At 40.3% G+C, this 18,572-nt stretch overlaps 1 protein-coding gene across 5 annotated transcripts in view; it reads right to left on the bottom strand.

Moving 5' to 3' along the window:
• robo3 (roundabout, axon guidance receptor, homolog 3 (Drosophila)) overlaps positions 1–18,572 on the bottom strand; it is a 139,844-nt gene that overhangs the window by 70,774 nt on the left and 50,498 nt on the right. For all 5 annotated transcript variants that reach the window (XM_061751936.1, XM_061751935.1, XM_061751934.1 and 2 more), the window contains 4 exons: positions 16,530–16,687; positions 13,577–13,697; positions 4,879–5,017; positions 3,975–4,102 (listed from right to left, as the gene is read on the bottom strand). In XM_061751936.1, coding sequence (XP_061607920.1) covers positions 3,975–4,102; positions 4,879–5,017; positions 13,577–13,697; positions 16,530–16,687 — 546 coding nt within the window. The remainder of the gene's footprint in view (positions 1–3,974; positions 4,103–4,878; positions 5,018–13,576; positions 13,698–16,529; positions 16,688–18,572) is intronic.

Below are 18,572 nucleotides of genomic sequence, written 5' to 3'. Positions count from 1 at the left end.
TCAGTGATAAGGGCCGATAATTCGCCGGGAAAGTGGGGTCTTTACCTGGCTTTAGTAATAACTTAATTGAAGCTGTGTTCATATGGCTGCTAATTATACCGTTATCCTTTATATCATTGACTGTTCTGAAAAATAGAGGCGCTAGTATTGGCCAAAAATGTTTAATGAATTCAACAGGGATTCCGTCCGGCCCAGGCGCCCGTCCCGGTAGTATATTTTTTAATGCGTTATCTAATTATGTGATGGTTAAAGGAACATCAAGGCTGTCTTTAATTTGTGTATTTAATTGAGGGATGTTTAGATCCTTAATAAAAGTTTCAATTTCTTTTTGAGCTGGGTTGTTCGAAGATGCGTATAAGCTGCTATAAAAATTGTAAAAAAAATAGCAGTGACTGTGTACAGTTGCTGTTTGAATCTTGAATGGCTGTAATTAATGACTTTTCTTTATTGCGCTGAAGTTGGTTCGCAAGGAATTTTCCCGATTTATTATTGTACTCAAAGTTAGTGTATCTTAACTTTTGTTGTAGAAAATCTGTTCTTTTTGATAAGATAACGTCTAACTGATGTTTTGCCTTTTGAAGTTCGTTTCTAAGCGTATCTATCGGATTAATTGCATTTTCTTCTGTGAGGTGTTTAATTTTTTCCTCAATTCTATTTTCCAATTTTTGTTCTTGTTTTTTCTTATACGAAGAATATGATATGATTCGACCTCTCAAAACAGCTTTCCCGGTTTCCCACAACAGAGATGGGGATGTGGTTGGGGAGTCGTTGAATTTCAGAAACTCATCCCATTCCTTCCTCACAAAAGAGTCAAAATCTGGGTCCTTCAATAGGGTCGTGTTGAAGCGCCATGTTGGTGGGGGTCCCAAATTTGATTAAACTTTTATATAGAGAGAAATTGGTGCGTGATCGCTGATGATGATTGGATGTATTTTGGGAGTAATTCTTTGAGGTGCCGAATTGTTTGAAAGAAAGAAATCTATTCTTGAGAAAGCGCCGTGAACTGACGAGAAAAATGTTTATTCTCTTTTTGTACGTTTTTTCAGCCTCCATATGTCAACGAGACCAAAGTCATCCATATACTGCTCTAGTATATTGGAGCATTGTGGCTGATTACTATTTTTGAGATTTGAGTGATCTATTCGGGGATTTAGCGTAAGGTTAAAATCACCTCCCATAATAATTGTAGAAGTGGCTAACAAGTTTAACAAGTGTGAAAAGAGCATGTGAAAAAAGGCTGGATCATCTTTATTTGGAGCGTATACATTGACAATTGTATAAGGCTTGTTAAATATTGTAGCCTGTATAATTATATATCGGCCTTCTGGATCTGCTACTGTACTATTTATTGTAAAAAGTAGTATTTTATGGTCTAGTATTGAGACTCCTCTTTGTCTACAGTTATAAAAGGCCAAGATAACCTGAGTGAAATTAGAGTCAATGAAGCATTTTTCGTCTGACTTAGTAAGGTGCGTTTCTTGTAATAGGAGGAGGTCTGTTTTAAGCATAGTGGTATTATCCATAATCTTAATTCTCTTTGCCTGTGATTGAATGCCATTGACATTCCAAGACACGAATGTTAAACGTGACATATAATGGGTGTGTATATCATAATTTTACATAGATTTGGTACTATGTATTCTTTGTTGTTGTTTTTTGACATTTTTCGGGAGATATTTTGGTATTGTGTTGACCAATGTTACTTAGAGAGGGGGGTAGAGATGCTATATTTAAGTACTGCAAAGCCAGGGTACATAGAAGGGTAACGAGCAAACACTGAACATGGGAAACAAACAGTGACAAGGGGATAATATGGTGTGTGGTGGTGGTTTGTGGTGTGCAAAAAGAGTTTTGAACGACTTGTGGGTTTAGTGTGTGTGGAAGCAAGCAGAGCAGGAAAGCAGAGCGATAGGACTGAGGATTCATGCTGGTGGCATGCGTGATTCTGTTTGTTTTTTCCACAGATACTCTATAGTCTCAAAGAGCCATCTGTACCCAGCGGCATAATGCTGGCTGTTTTAACCATGCAGACACAAAGACTCTCTTTGTGTAATATCTCCTGGCACACATTCTCAACATTTGATTATAGTATGCAACAGAACTTAAAACCCTGTAAAGCACCTGTGTCAAACTGGTGGCCCGGGGGCCAGATCCGGCCCGCCACATCATTTTATGTGGCCCGCGAAAGCAAATCAAAATTGCTCATTGTGTTCTGGTATAATACCATTGAGATATTTCCAAGTATTTTTTTTGTTACCAATCCCCCTTTGAAAAGAAATGTAATAGTTGAAAAACATGTTTTTATAGGCTTCTGATTTCAAAACTTGTTATTCATCAATGTGTAGTGTATACTGTATGTAATTAGAATATATGTGGTAATCTTTCATTTATATGGGTTCACAGTCGTAGCGGCCCTCTGAGAGAAGTTATAACTACGATGTGGCCCGTGACAAAAATGAGTTTGACACCCCTGCTGTAAAGCATACTAATTGAAACACAAATGCAGAGGATGTCATAAGGGTAGCTCAGGCATGAACATTGTGTGGTGCATTGTCACTGTCAGAGTAAAACAAACAAGAAGTGTAAATATTGGATATATTGTATTTGGTAAACTCCCATTAGAGCATGTATAAAACATTAGATTTTCATTCCACTATTACGCTCTTCCAAATGCTGCCTTTATTCAGTGTATAAACAGCACGTTTAATGTATCTTTATTTGCATGAAAATTCTAACAGTATTCACTCACTTTTGTTGACACTAGCCGGGTTTACACGGAGACTTTTTTGTCATTTCGATTGAAATCATTTTAATTGAAGAGGCTTTATAAACTGAAGAAGGAGTCCTATCAGACCTTTCTGGCCTGTGGGAATCCGGAGGAAGCTGATGGGTAACGGCTGGCCAAGCGGAACACAGCTTTGGTGGTCGTTGAGGCAAAAACTTGAGAGGAGTTCGGTGTGGTCATGGAGAACGACTTCCAGACGGCTTTGAGGAAATTCTAGTCCACCATCCGTATTGATTATGCTATGCAACAGAACTTAAGCAAGCACACTTCTGCATTTGTGCACATGACAGTGCTAAACCTGTTACTCAACTGTTTACATGTGATGTGAGCTATTCCGCTCTGGTGTTTAAATGGGCCACTACATTGAATCAGAACAGTCGTTCTACAGACGCGTGATGTGCAGATTGATGTAAACATTACGTGATTTAATGAGCTGGAGCTCAGTCATCTATTTAGCAAAGTAGTTGAGATTGTTTTTTAGGCTTTTACTCAAACAGCAGCTTGATAAAAAAACAAGTTACAAGTAATTTAAAAACATCTCCATTGCACAACTATCCGACTGACGGTTTACATGACGAAATTTGACTTCTGATCAATATGGGAAAAGGAATATTGAGCCCCTGTGAATCTGAATCGGCCTGTTTATTCCGACTGAGGCGTTTATATTGGAGCATTCTCATTCAGTTTGGCCTTATAACCTGATTCTAATCGGAATACAAAGCTCCATGTAAACCAGGCGACTGTCAAAAAGGGATTCAGTCAACAATATGTTTATTACAGTGATTGTAATTTGTAGTGTTATAGAATGACACTGCATTATTAATGTATTATTATCTTTTTGAAGGAATAATGTTTTTGATAGAGCACTTGTACAGGACCTTACTGGATACTGTATATGTACTTAATGAAGCGTCTCACGCATGCATTTTTAGGAAACATACTATGTAATTTTGAGGTGGCACAGTATTGTTAATCTCTCACTCTGGAAATTATCATAGCAATAACACATTCAAGACTTGTGGGCATCCAGAGACTGTCATTGTTTAAAAAAAAACAAAAACATTATTGTATAACTGCTGAATTGCCTTTATCTTTGTATTTGTACTATGAATTATTTTAAAAAAAAAATAAAAAAAGATTCCAATGTTCAGAAATAGCAGACAAAGATGGACTTTTACCCTTGCCTTACCGTGTACTTGCAGGGTAGCTGCTGCCTCCGCTTTGCCCACACTGTTCTCTGACACACACGTGTAAGTGCCCTCGTCTTCAGCTCGCACCTGTTTCAGGTGCAGACTGCTGTCACTACGGAGCTCATATCTGCAAACACATCAAGATAGCATACATTCTAACAGATTGCAGTCAAACATACAAGTATCAACATCTCTACTGACATGTACGCCATCGAGGCACCAAATTTAAAAGCTTTGGCAGGCATGACTAGCGATGTGTCCGTACATATCTAATCAAAGACGCTGTAATTAAATTAGCTTTTTTTTTTTTAAGCAAGTTAATATAGTAGCTGAACATGATTGTGGGGAGGCGTTGAGTTTGTGTTGGTGCGCAACAGTATATGACAGCAATATAATACCTACTTTAATGATGGTTTTTTTATTTCTTGAAAAGTAGTGGTTTTGGGAGGATTCTGCCAGGCAGCGACGAATATATACTTAGTCATTGGTTTTGCTTTACTAGAATATTGTATTATTACTGTTATTGTGTTATTACAACAAGATTCGGTGCAATATCATCAAGAAAATTATTTAAACAGTTGGTCTTATTTTGGACGAGGTTTGATTATTGGAGAACCAATATTTATACTTGCTGGGGCAATTACATTTTCACATAGGACGAGACAGACAAGGACAAGACATTTATTAAATTTTTTTGAAATTGCATTTTGCATTTACTTGGATTGTCTTTCTCATGTGTTGAAATTGCCGTGATCAAAAACATTTAAGTGCAATAAATATGCACAAAAAGGAAGGAAGGTTTTCATGGCACTGTATATTACTAATTTTGGCAGATGGCAGCAATAGCTTGCCAGATGCTCAAGTAGAATATATTGAATGCAATACTGTTACTGTCTGTCTTACCTGCCACGAGGCAACTCCCCCTCCTCTCTCCGCCAGCGAACAGTCGGTGTTGGATCCCCATGCACCTCGCAAAAGAAGTCCACTGTATCGTCAGCCAATACCACTTGGCTCACCGGCTGCTTTGTGAACACCGGCCTCTCTGACATTAGACAGAGACAGGAAATACAAAAGTCGGTGCTTGCTTTGTTTACTTCTGAGAAAATGCTGACTAGTATAAGAGTAACAAAAGAAGGAAAGACAAATTCAGACATGTAACAGTTAAAAATCGATTCCATTCCACCTGCAGTCTAAGAAATGTTTGTTATTGGTAAATGGTAAAACAGTGAGTGTTACAGAAAAGCTAAAGGGAGAAAACAACAACAACAGGCCGAATATAGCGCAGTTTTCTTTTTTTTTTGCCCCTTTGAGATCTCGTTAAAGCTTCACTTAGGCTGTACTATACTTCCTATAATTCTCCGGGCACTTCGGTTTCCTCCCACATCCCAAAAACATGCGTGGCAGGTTGATTGAAGACTCTTTCCCATAGGTGTGAATGTGAGTGCGAATGGTTGTTTGTTTCTATGTGCCCTGCGATTGGCTGGCGACCGGTTCAGAATGTACGCCCGAAGATAGCTGGGATAGGCTCCAGCAGCCCGCGACACAAGTGAGGATAAGCGGTAAGGAAAATGGATGGATGGATGGATGAATCCGAAAATTATATCATGCTCTCGCCAGATGGCACCATGACCCCCAACCTCGGACTGGGACTGCATTCCCTGTCTCCGCTCCCCCGCCGAGACAGATGACCACAGGGATGGCTGGTTTATCTCACACAGACGCTAAACGAATTACCTGCCAGTCCGAAGGAGCTCATGTAAGCGAAGACTAGGAATCCTGACTCCTCACCTGGACTTTAAATCAATTAGCAGCTACCCTAGAAACCTGGACTCCCAGGCATGCCAAGGTAAAGGTTTGAAAGGGCCATTTGTTCCTTTCGTATGGGACAATGGATGGGACACGAGCGACACCCACAGGTGCAACTCGGGGGAACTATTCACAATCTGAACTGAACTTGAAAGATGATATTTTAAGAACTTTGCATGAACGCTCCCAGTGTTTACCATCACAACAGCGCCACTAGTGATCGTTTTTCTGCAAATTTGAATGTCTGGAATCAAATCTTTTTGTTAACTGGGCCAGATGGGATGTTTCAACACAAATGTCACATTTCAAATATGACAGTGTTCTCAAGAACCACATCCAACTGAAACATTCATTACAGGGACTAAAGAGGATGTGCGCTTATACGCACCTTCGAACAACCCAGATCAAAAAGAAATTGAGACTTTTATTAAGGATCTAAACATCCCTCAATTAAATACAGTCTTCAATCTCATTAAAACATTTTCACAAATATCAGACTATTCTATTAACTGGACAAAATCAACAATACTCCCAATAACAGCAAACTCATGGACTCCTCCAGATCAAATCCCAGATTACCCTATGCCTACTGGAAACATTAAGTATTTAGGTATCAATATTTCATCAAAACACACAGAGCTAACCAATCTAAATTACACACCACTTCTGGAAAAAAATCTCATCTGACTTAAGACGCTGGAATAACTTGCCTATATCATTACTGGGAAGAATAGCTACAATAAAAATTAAAACCTTACCTCAAATAACTTATTTATTTTCAGTGATTCCATTTAAACCCACATTTAAATGGTTTCAAACCTTAGATTATGCTGTAATACATTTTTATTTAAAAAAAAAAATAAAAATAGAATCAGTCTATCCACTCTTCAGAAAAGTAAACAGGAGGGAGGCCAACTTTAAACACTATTATTGAGCTAACCCATCACAATACCTCATCAAATGGTTGCACCACAATGAGGAGTGTGATTCTTGGCTAGAATTGGAAGAAACAGACTGCAACAACATCAAACTACCAAAACTCCCATTTATTTCTACTTAAACGCCATAAATGTTTCAAGAATCCAATAATCGCACCCACCTTAACGGCTTGGTGGCAAAGTTTAGAATCGACAGGATCTCAATTAGCTCCCAGTATGCTCTCCCCAATCTGTCATAATCCAGATTTCGAAATTAATAATATACCCCTTCATTGTAGTACATGGGAAAAACATGGAATTAACCACCTACAACAACTATTTAACAATAATGTTTTTAGGACACGTGTTGAACTGTTCCAAGAATTCCAAATAACAGCCGGAAACTTTCTTCAATACAATAAATTAAAAGCAGCAATAAAAAACAGAATACCAGAGCACCCTCGAACTGCCGGTGTTTGTCAAGGAAATAATGAAGCTTCTCCCACAAAGTAAAAGAAATCTCTCAAAAGTTTATAAATTAATTTCATGTACTAAATCAATGCACTTAGCAATCACCAAATGGGAAGAAGACCTCTCCATGTCTGCTGACCTTAGCTACTGGATACAGATTTGTAACAATACGTTTAGAATGACATAAACCCCAAATCTACAGTTTATACAATATATAGTGCTCCATAGAACACAGTTTACTCAGTACACTATGCATAAAATGGGCTTCTCTCTATCTAATATATGCGTGCAATGCACCAAAAATACCCCAGACACCTATTTTCATGCTATATGGGAATGTACACCAATTCAATGCTTTTGGTCTTCGGTTATACAAAAACTCTCATGTATTTTAAACTGCACGATTCCACATTCCCCAAGATTGTGCATACTTGGCAACTTAAGCATAATTAACCCCCCTAATAAATATTCACAATCATTACTTGTCGTGTTAGCTACCGCTAAGAAAACAATTCTATTAAACTGGAAAAACAAACAAGCTATTAAAATCAATCAGTGCCTAAATCTCATCATACAATATATTGCGTTTGAAAAAATATCAGCAGAACGAAAAAATCAATTAAACATATACGTAGATAGCTGGTCACCGTTTCTCAACATGCAAAATCTAGACTCTTGATTCCTTTGCCTGAGTAGGGTGCCATTTGAGAATAGCAAGACTATTTTCATTTTTGGCATTCGGTCCCTGCGGCCCCCACTGGGTGGCCAGTTGTCGGGGCGCCTTAGTGGAGTCGCCGGACTGCCCTGTGTCCCTCGGTGTGGGACGTTTCCCGTCCACCGGGCTGCTATTGGGTGGACCCCTGGGCCTGATCCCGCCCCTCGATTGATTGGGTGGGGTCCTCAGCTGCCGCGGTGTGGCAACAGCAATTACAGGACACTTCTGTCAGTCTTTGTGCATGTAAAACGGTGTCAATTCACTTGCATGTATCCGGAGAACACACCCCTAGGACTCTTTCACTGGGTGTGGGCTCACGCACTTACTGCGACAAATAACTCATGAAGATGCAAATCGCTTGTGTATCCCCTCATTTATACTCTCGTCCTGTAGACTTGTATAATTTACATAATTAATCCCACCACACGTCAGTTGAACGGCCGGGTTCACAACCCTTGTCCTACATGCTTCTTCTCCTGTCCTTGTCCTGTTCTATCATTTCCTCTCCTTCCCTCACAGGGTGTAGCACTACAGCCCCATGCAACACTCATATTTAATGTTTCATTGTTGTAGATAATGTCATGATTTACTTCGCTCATCCTGTTTACAATTAGTGCTTTGTCTTTTGTCTTCCTTTTTCTCTCCCCTCTAGAAACTTTGTTCTGTTCGACTGATTGACTCTGATTCTCAATAAACCTCAATTATAATACTAAGAAACCACAGTGGAAGCTTAAAAACGCCACTGTGAGAGTAAAACTGTTCTGGCATAAAAGGGATACAGATTTTCCATTCTGCTTGAGCTAACAGCCGAACAGGACAAAAAAACAAACAAAAAAAAACAAAAAATGCGCGTAACAATGCAAAGCTGGAAACTGGTCTTGTTGTCTTAAATCCAATCACTAATATTTTATCCCACTGGTTTTAAACCACAAAATAATCCTGGGATGGAAAAGTAACATTAAAAGGCAGTCTATCTACCCTTTTGGCCCCTGGTGGGGGGGGCCACCCCCTTTTCAGCTGGGCATAAAGGCCGGAGCCCCCCTTTGTGAGTGTACTCGTTTGACCAACTTGCCGAAGACTGGCTCGGCTAGGAAGCCCCGCCTGTCACCAAGAGGTGGCGAGGACACATCGGACCTTTCCCCGCTGCAGGGCACACTGCCAGCACCCCGAGCTACCCTTGCGAGTGCCTGGGCACCTCACGGGGAAACTCTGTTGCGAAGGAAACAGGCAGCGCACGTCCGCTCCGAGCAGCTTGCGAACAGCGACACCCGGGCCTCAGCCGCCCTGCTTTTGAACTCTTTTTCTTCTTTTTTCCTTCCTTCTTTTCCCGCCAAATCCATCTGCTCCCCGTGCGGACCGGACCGGCCAAACATTCAGGAGATCGACTAGCCTGCCTAAATTGTGTTCCACGCACCTGAGTCCAACTTGTAGTCTACTAAAGTACAGATTGGTGCATATTTGGGTTTAAATTAACGAGAACAGGAACCCCCAGCTCTATTCAATGTCATTGCATGCTCATTCTGCCCTCACATCAGAAGTACAGCCTCCTTCTACAAATGTTTGTCTGTCCTTTGCTTTGCTTTTTCCCTGCATCTAATCTAATGGAAGGGGATCTAAGGGGAAAACCCCTTTAGATTCCCCTGTTAGATCTCATTAAACTTTGTATAAAAAGTCACTCCCTGTATCATTTGTGTGTGTTTGTGTGACAAAAGAACTCTGGTTATCGAGAACTAATCTAATTCCTGTAGTAACATTCAGATTACGAGACATAGAGGTCTTCGTCACTTTGTCCTGAAGTTTTACACATCTAAAAAGAGATGTGGTGCCCCTTTTCGAGATAAAATAATTTTATTTTAACCCTTAAACTTAAAATCACACTAAACAAGAAGTAACGCAGGCGTCGCTTCCGGCTTATTCTTTTCTCTTAAATTAATTACGTTTTTATCCAAATCAATATACGTGACGGTGGCACGGTGGCCGACTGGTTAGAGCGTCAGCCTCACAGTTCTGAGGTGCGGGGTTCAATCCCCATCCCCGCCTCTGTGGAGTTTGCATGTTCTCCCCGTGCCTGCGTGGGTTTTCTCTGGGCACTCCGGTTTCCTCCCACATCCCAAAAACATGCATTAATTGGAGACTCTAAATTGCCCGTAGGCATGACTGTGAGTGCGAATGGTTGTTTGTTTATATGTGCCCTGCGATTGGCTGGCAACCAGTTCAGGGTGTACCCCGCCTCCTGCCCGATGACAGCTGGGATAGGCTCCAGCATGCCCGCGACCCTAGTGAGGAGAAGCGGCTCAGAAAATGGATGGATGAATATACGTGACAGCATGAACCTCTTTATTTGAACCTGTAAAGCAAAAATATGTGTACATGTAAACAAAAATGTGCACATAGTTCCAAAGTTGACCTGATCAAATAAAACCAAGTTGCTATTTGGATTCAGCGCGTTAAATTTGTCCAAACTCAGAAACAGAAAGTAGCTGCAATACCATTTTAAATGAGGCGACACCAGAAAAGTTTAATTAGGGGGAAAAGGCGGTGGTATTGCTGTTATTTCAGTGTAAAGAAATTATACTGTGTGATTTTAGCTCTTTTGAATATCTCTGGGTGACACGGTGGAAAAACTGGTTAGAGCGTCTGCCTCACAGTCCTGAGGACCGGGGTTCAATCCCCGGCCCCACCTGTGTGTAGTTTGCATGTTCTCCCCGTGTCTGCGTGGGTTTTCTCCGGGCACTCCGGTTTCCTCCCACATCCCAAAAACATGCATTAATTGGAGACTCTAAATTGCCCGTAGGCATGACTGTGAGTGCGAGTGGTTGTTTGTTTGTATGTGCCCTGCAATTGGCTGGCAACCAGTTCAGGGTGTACCCCGCCTCCTGCCCGATGATAGCTGGGATAGGCTCCAGCACGCCCGCAACTCTAGTGAGGAGAAGCGGCTCAGAAAATGGATGGATGGATGAATATCTCTCTTTTTTAGTTAAAGGTGACCCAAAGGTTCTTGTTTTAATAATTTATAGGCCTCCAACATACAATAGAAAGTTTATGGAGAACTGCTGTCAGTTATTTGTACTGACTACAACTATTTTGTCATAACGGGAGACTTTAACATTCATGCTTACATGGAAAAAAATAATCTAAAGAACTCTCTGCTATACTTGATACATTTGACATCTCTCAACATATTAAGAGTCCAACCCACACTCAAGGTCACATCTTAGACCTGGTCATCTCTAAGGATGTTGAAGTTCTATCAATTGACATGAAGGATATGACTATTTCTGACCATTTTTGTGTATTCCTTGAATTACAGATTTTTCCAAAACTTCAGTCAACCTCTATGTCTATTAAGAAAAGGTACAACAATGAGAGTACCGCCACTAAGTTTATGGAGACCATTGCTGAGCGACAAACTGTGAATGCTGAGACAGTTGATGAAGTTTTGGATAATTTCACCTGGAAAACCTCAAGTGTCATGAATGCTGTTGCTCCTATTAAAACTAAGACAATCTTGAGCCGACCTAGAACACCGTGGAGGAGCACAATGATGGTAAAGACCGCTAAATCAAAGTGTAGGAAAGCAGAAGGTAAGTGGAGAAAAACTAAACTCCAAATTGACTATGACCTCTACAGACAATGTCTTTGTAATTTTAACCAAGAGTTAGTCAGGGCTAGACAGCAACACTTTCTGAACTCATCAGTAAGAACTTCAACAATACTTGCACTCTGTTTGCTGTGGTTGACAAGGTCACAACCCCCCCCCCCCCCCCCCCCCCCCAAACCAGATAGCTCCAGAACTCATAACAGCAGATAAATGCAATGTATTTGCTTGTTATTTTACTGAGAAAATACAGTCCATCAGGTTATATATTAGCACACATCAGCAAAATGATAAAATGATACTACATCTGAAGCCATCCAGGAAAAACTATTACCATGTCAGAATTTGATACAGTTGATCAAAAACTGTAGAGAAAACGTTTCAGCAGTTTAAACCATCAACGAGCTGTCTTGACTCAATACCATCTGACTTTTTCAAAGACATTGCGAAGACTGTGTTAGCTGATTTGCAGCAAAAAAATCAATTGCTCACTTCAGTCAGGCGAGTTTCCTAAAGCTCTCATAAAGCTCTTAAAGTAGCTGCCATTAAGCCTCTGCTAAAAAATAGAACGCTGGACGCTATAGACCCATCTCAAATCTCCCTTTTGTAGCCAAGATTGATGAGAGAGTTATTTTTAACCAACTTAGCAATTTATTGAACTTAAATGGACTTTTTGACAAATTTCAATCAGGGTTCCGAACTCATCACAGTACATAATCTGCTCTTATCAAAGTGCTCAATAATATAAGGTTGAATACTGACTCGGGAAAGGTGTCAACTCTGATCTTGTTGGACATCAGTGCGGCTTTTGATACGATAGATCAAAATATACTGCTGAACAGGTTGGAAACGTGGTTAGGACAAAATGGAACGGTCCTTAAATGGTTCAGGTCCTACCTGGAGGGAAGGAGTTATTTTGTAACCATTGGAAGTGTTCAATCTCATCAAATGGCAATGACCTATGGGGTCCCTCAAGGGTCAGTTCTTGGAAAACCTCCTGTTCAACCTGTATATATGCTACCCTTGGGTCAAATTCTTCAGAACTTTAATTTTGACTATCATAGCTATGCATATGACGCACAGTTATATCTAGTGTCTCCAGATGACTACAGTACAATTGAGGTGTCGTGTCACTGTCTAAAACAGATAAATATGTGGATGAGGCAAAATTTTCTTCAATTAAGCCACAACAAAACTGATATAATTGATTTGGGCAATAAAGAAAAGAGGATTGCTGTTAGCAAATACCTGAATTCACTCTATTTAAAAACCAAAGACCAAGTCCGAAACCTTGGTGTTCTGAGAGATTCTGACCTGACTTTCAACAGTTATATCAAATCAATTACTAAAACATATCCAGAGTGAAGGCTTGCAGACCAGGAGAAGCTCATCCATGCTTTTATCTCAAGTAGGCTTGACTATTGCAATGGTCTTCTGATTGGACTCCCTAAAAAGAGCATTAAACAGCTGTAGCTCGGGTTCTGACCAGAACAAAGAGGTCAGAGCATATTACTCCAATTCTAAAGTTTTTACACTGGCTTCCAGTCATCTTTAGAATAGATTTTTTTCTTTAGTTCCCTCTCTTTTGTTTAATCCAAACCACAAAATCGCCCAAAATTGACCCACGGCTTCACAGTGATTAAACAAGCAGCATTTAGAAGATGGTAATAGGGAAGACGGGTTGTTGAGACAGAAGGAAAATATAAATTTTCTATCTGTTTGCTATGTTCAATACACACTTCCAAAGCACTTATGCAGCTGGTCTGCTGAGAGTTTCCAAGAATAGGGGAGACATGAAAAAAAAAGCATAGAGGTCAAGGAAGCAAAGAAAAATAGAAGGCAGGAGAGACACATTCATCTTCTGCTCCTGTAATACCAGATGAATTCAAACTGTGTAAAACTTGAGACATTGCAGAACAAAAATGGAACAAAAATAGAAAATAGAAGATATTTTAGATTGTGCTCACAGTAGCATAACTACCATTCCAAAGTACTTTCTGAATTAAAGTACTTTCTGATTCTTTTTAATATTTCCATCAAATATATGTGTATGTACTGTATGTATTGCCATAATTTTAGAAACAAAGTACTTACCAAATACAACCAGTTCAGCTGGATCACTGTCTTTTTCTCCAACCATATTGGTGCCAACACACACGTACATGCCAGCATCACTTTTTCTGGTATTGGAAATCATTAGTTTGCCTCCTCGGATCTGAAAACGGAGAGGTAAATACATGATGGAGAAAATGGGGAGAGTGTTTAAAGGAAATAAATACAAGCAGGGGAAACAAATGTGCTTCAGTGGCAGAGGCTAAGTCTGTAATGATACACATATTGAAACCCAAATCGTAACACTAAGAAATAAACCTGGGTCACCTTTGAAATAGCAAAACCATGACAGGCCACTTCCAACTCCCAGAGTTTGTGCATCCAGGAGCAGCCAAATGAGCTCACAGTACTTCCAAACTTGATATGATACTAATATAATGATGATGATAATGATGATGACTATTATTTTTATTTAACTTAAAAAAAACTGCGATTGGCTGGGGACCAGTTCAGGGTGTACCCCGCCTCTCGCCCGAAGATAGCTGGGATAGGCTCCAGCACGCCCGTGACCCTAGTGAGGATAAGCGGAATGGAAGATGAATGAATGAATTAATGAACTTTAAAAAAAAATAAAACATTAGCATATCTCGTAGATAAAGTTCTTCATCAAGCCTCCTCCAGCTGCGTGTCATGTGAGCAAAGTACTTTTTGCGGTGACAGTCATCTGAGCAGAGTGAGCAAAACTGTGGCTACCGCTAATGCTAGTTCAGCTACGTGAGGAGAGCTGAGTTGATTTACAGCACTGTCTGTTAACGCAAAGACGATATTTTTGTTTTTTGACAATGATTTATGATTAAGTGTTCTAATAAATAATGTAGTTTTTGATACTCTTGCCTTTAGAAACTTGTCCGTAAATATTTTAAATCATCCAGGTCATTTCGTTCTCAGGGCATTGAATCGATCGAAAGTGGACATTTCTGGTTGTCTTAGAGACGTTTCGCCTCTCCTCTGAGCCTATACCTGCATACGTACACTCCTCCATCTGCTCAAATAGCACAAATAAACACATTGTAAAATGCCCACTGCAAATCAAAATTACATAAGTATAGACCATTAAATGCTTACCATTAAATATGGTACATAAATAGTTTCAACTTTCGGCTTGTCCATCAGGGGTGCCCACAGCGAGTCACTCCCATAATTTGTTTGGCACAGTTTTTACGCTGGATGCCCTCTCTGACGCCACCCAGCCATTTTTATCTGGGCTTAAGACAGGCCGTGAACCCTCTCAGTCTCCAAGAAAGGCAGCAACATGTACCACTACACCGCCAGTGCCAATATGTACATGATCGTCTGGATACATTTTGGATGTATGAAGTAGACTTTACACCGATCTGATTGGCCTGATCGGTATCTGCCGATAATTTTATGCCGGTCGGCTGATCGCCTTTAATGTCATAATTCGCCAATCCGATCAATGACATCATTGATCGGCTCCACAAAAGACATTACTCCACGTCGCCGTCGTGTACAGTATATTAAATCCAAAAGATAGTTTATTTTTAGCCTTTTCGTGTCTTTTGACGTAGTACTAGTAATATATGACCACCAATAAAGTTATTTTTTTTAAAAACATGTCAGCAGTGTGGGACAAACAACAGATAATGCTCGGATCAGACTACAAGACAAATTTGGTCTTTCACGACGTCAGACTACTGCAATATTCCGAGACCACTGCATCCCGTTTTTTAACTCAAACGCGACTGGATACATTAGTTACCATGGCGACGACGACAATAATGGATCGCATCGTGTGTTTATAAGAACAAAATGTAGAAAAACGCGTGTTGGTGGTCACTGATGTTCGGGAGAGGACGTTCGTTTAAGGCTTGCTTGAGGTATGTTCACATACTTTTAATACGATACCGCTCGCAAGCAGGCAACAAAACGTTATTTAACCTAGCAAGCTAGTGCTAGCACTAACGGTTGTAAGCGAACGTGCAGGCGTTCTGTCGAATCATGCTCTAAAGTTTTGGTGTGTGTGAAGTAATTTAATTATAGTACAACTCCAATTCCAATGAAGTTGGGACATTGTGTTAAACATAAATAAAAACAGAATACAATGATTTACAAATCACGTTCAACATATATTTAATTGAATACCCTACAAAGACAAGATATTTAATGTTCAAACTGATAAACTTTATTGTTTTGAGCAAATAATCATTAACTTAGAATTTTATGGTTGCAACACGTTCCAAGTTAGCACCCATTATTTCTGTCATATTGTAATGTTGGTTTGACATGACTGATTACAATACATGATCTGACTAGAGTAGTGATTTCCAATCTTTATGGAGTCAAGGCACATATTTTACAATTGAAAAATCTCACGGCACACCAACAAACAAAAATGTCACAAAAAGTGGATACTATTATTTACTATATGTACTTCCTGCCATCTAATAGAAGACCATTTAGAAGACCATTTGTCTGTCACTGTGCCTCACTGGCATAAATAGAAAAACAAAGACACATTATTTATTGTAAATATAATTTTTTGAGCAATTAATTATACAAGTATATACTATAAATGAATAACTCATATAAATAGACACATTGCTCCATCTTGTGATCGGAGCGGTGATCGGTTAAAGTTTCTTTTTAACTCGCTGATCGGCCCCACAAATCCTGATTGTGTAAAGCCTAGTATGAAGGGTTATTTCTTGTGTTCAGTAAATATACTGTGAACACACTCATATCAGATATGCGTCACTTGAATTGTATGTGTAAATGTAGAACAAAAAATTGTTATAGGCACTTAAATAGGAATTGAGCACTTAGAGTGATTCAATGAAAAAAATACATCATAAAAACTCAGAAATACAGTATGAGCATCATCGACAAAGTGAACAAACAAATACGCAAACCACCAACAATGAAAACAAAAAGCTCTTTCTGCCTCGAAAATGTGGACAACTACCAGTCAACTTACTGTGATCCTCTCATCTCTGTCATTGACCTGAACATTATTTCTCTTCCACGTGATAGTTGGCTCAGGATGTCCTCTAGGGGGAATACACTCCATGACAGCTGGCTCACCTGCGGCCACCACTACATCACTGGGTGTCTGACGGAAGTCATCTCTTAGAACTGGTGGGGGGGGGGGAAAAAAACAATAATTTTAAATATTTGTTGACAATTTGATTAATTTTAATGACATAACAATGTTTGTGTGCTTCTGCTTAAGTGATAAGCATGATCATTGTAATACAGTGGATCCCTGCGATTTGCAAGGGATAGGGACCGTGCCAGATTGCCATCCATCCATCCATTTTCCTACGCTTATCCGAGGTCGGGTCACAGGAGCAGCAGCCACAGCAGGGAAGACTTCCCTCTCCCCAGCCACTTCCTCCAGCCACTTCCTCCAACTCTTCCGAGGGATCCCGAGGCGTTCCCAGGCTAGCCGAGAGACATAGTCCCTCCAGCGTGTCCTGGGTCGTCCCCGGGGTCGCCTCCCGGTGGGACGTGCCCAGAACACCTCACCAGGGAGGCGTCCGGGAGGCATCGTAATCAGATGCCCGAGCCACCTTATCTAGCTCCTCTCAATGCGGAGGAGCAGCAGCTCTACTCTGAGCCCCTCACGGACGACCAAGCTTCTCACCCTCTCTCTAAGGGAGAGGCCGGACACCTTGCAAAGGAAACTCATTTTGGCCGCTTGTATCCGGGATCTTGTTCTTTCGGACACAATACACAGCTCTTGACCATAGGTGAGGGTAGGAACGTAGATCGACCGGTAAATCGAGAGCTTCGACTTTTGGCTTAGCTCCTTCTTCCCCACAACAGACCGATACAAGGTCCACACCACTGCAGACGCTGCACCGATCCGCCTGTCAATCTCCCACCTCCAGGCCTGACCTGCGTCTGGGCAAACGTGATCCAATAATTTTTCTCATCATAGGGGTCTTTGGAGCCGTGCTTTGTCTAGTCCCTCACCTAGGACCTGTTTGTCATGGGTGACCCAGCCAGGGTCATAAAGCCTCAGACAACTTAGCTTTTAGGATCATTGGGACACACAAACCCCTCCACCACGATAAGGTGACGGCTTAAGGAGGGGTGGGCCAGACTGCAAATCGTAAAAATCATGGTATCGAGACTTTCCCATTACAGTGGACACTCGCATCTAAAAAAAAAAATTGGGAAGACCAACCCCTATTTTTCACGGAACACACTTATTGGCAGTTTATCCCCGCTTACTCAAAAATTTTGGGATTTTTGTTTTTTGTTATAATAGCCATCAATTATTCACAGATTTTTACTATTTGCAGGCCAGACTGCAAATAGTAAAAATCTGTGAATAATTGACGGTCATTATAATGTATCCATTCATTTTCTGTACCACTTATCCTCACTAGGGTCGTGGGCGTGCTGAATCCCATCCCATTCTTCGGGCGAGAGGCGGGGTACACCCTGAACTGGTCGCCAGCCAATCGCAAGGTACATAGAAACAAATAACCTTTCGCACTCACATTCACACCTATGGGCAATTTATATATATATATACATTTTTTTTTTTTTTTTTTTTTTTTTTACTATTTGCATATATATTTACATATAATTATTTTTTTTATTATTTATTATTATTTTTTTTTAAATCCAAAAATGTTTTGAGTAAGCGTTTTTTGTGAAAAATGGGGGTTGGTGTGCCCCATTTTTTTAAATTGGAAAGAAAACCCTGTGATTATGCGAGTGTCCACTGTAATGTGAAAATCTCGATACCACACAATAAATCACTGAAAATCTCGAATCATACTTCAATTCACTGTTTTTTGACAGCTTTTTCATTGACTGTCATTGGTGCACATTAATAATGAAAGTAAATGAATTATTCAACCCGACACACAGAGTCGCTCACACACACACACACACACGCACATGACCACAATTTCCCCTGGCAAATTCACATGCATAAATACATTGGGATATTGGGAGGAAACCTAAAGGTCTGCATACAAATATATACATCAAACAAATCAAC

This window comes from Phyllopteryx taeniolatus, chromosome 17, assembly GCF_024500385.1.
Source record: "Phyllopteryx taeniolatus isolate TA_2022b chromosome 17, UOR_Ptae_1.2, whole genome shotgun sequence".
Classification (NCBI taxonomy): domain Eukaryota; kingdom Metazoa; phylum Chordata; class Actinopteri; order Syngnathiformes; family Syngnathidae; genus Phyllopteryx; species Phyllopteryx taeniolatus.
The sequence above is the reverse complement of the archived record's forward strand: the minus strand, read 5'-3'. Positions and strand labels throughout refer to the sequence as shown.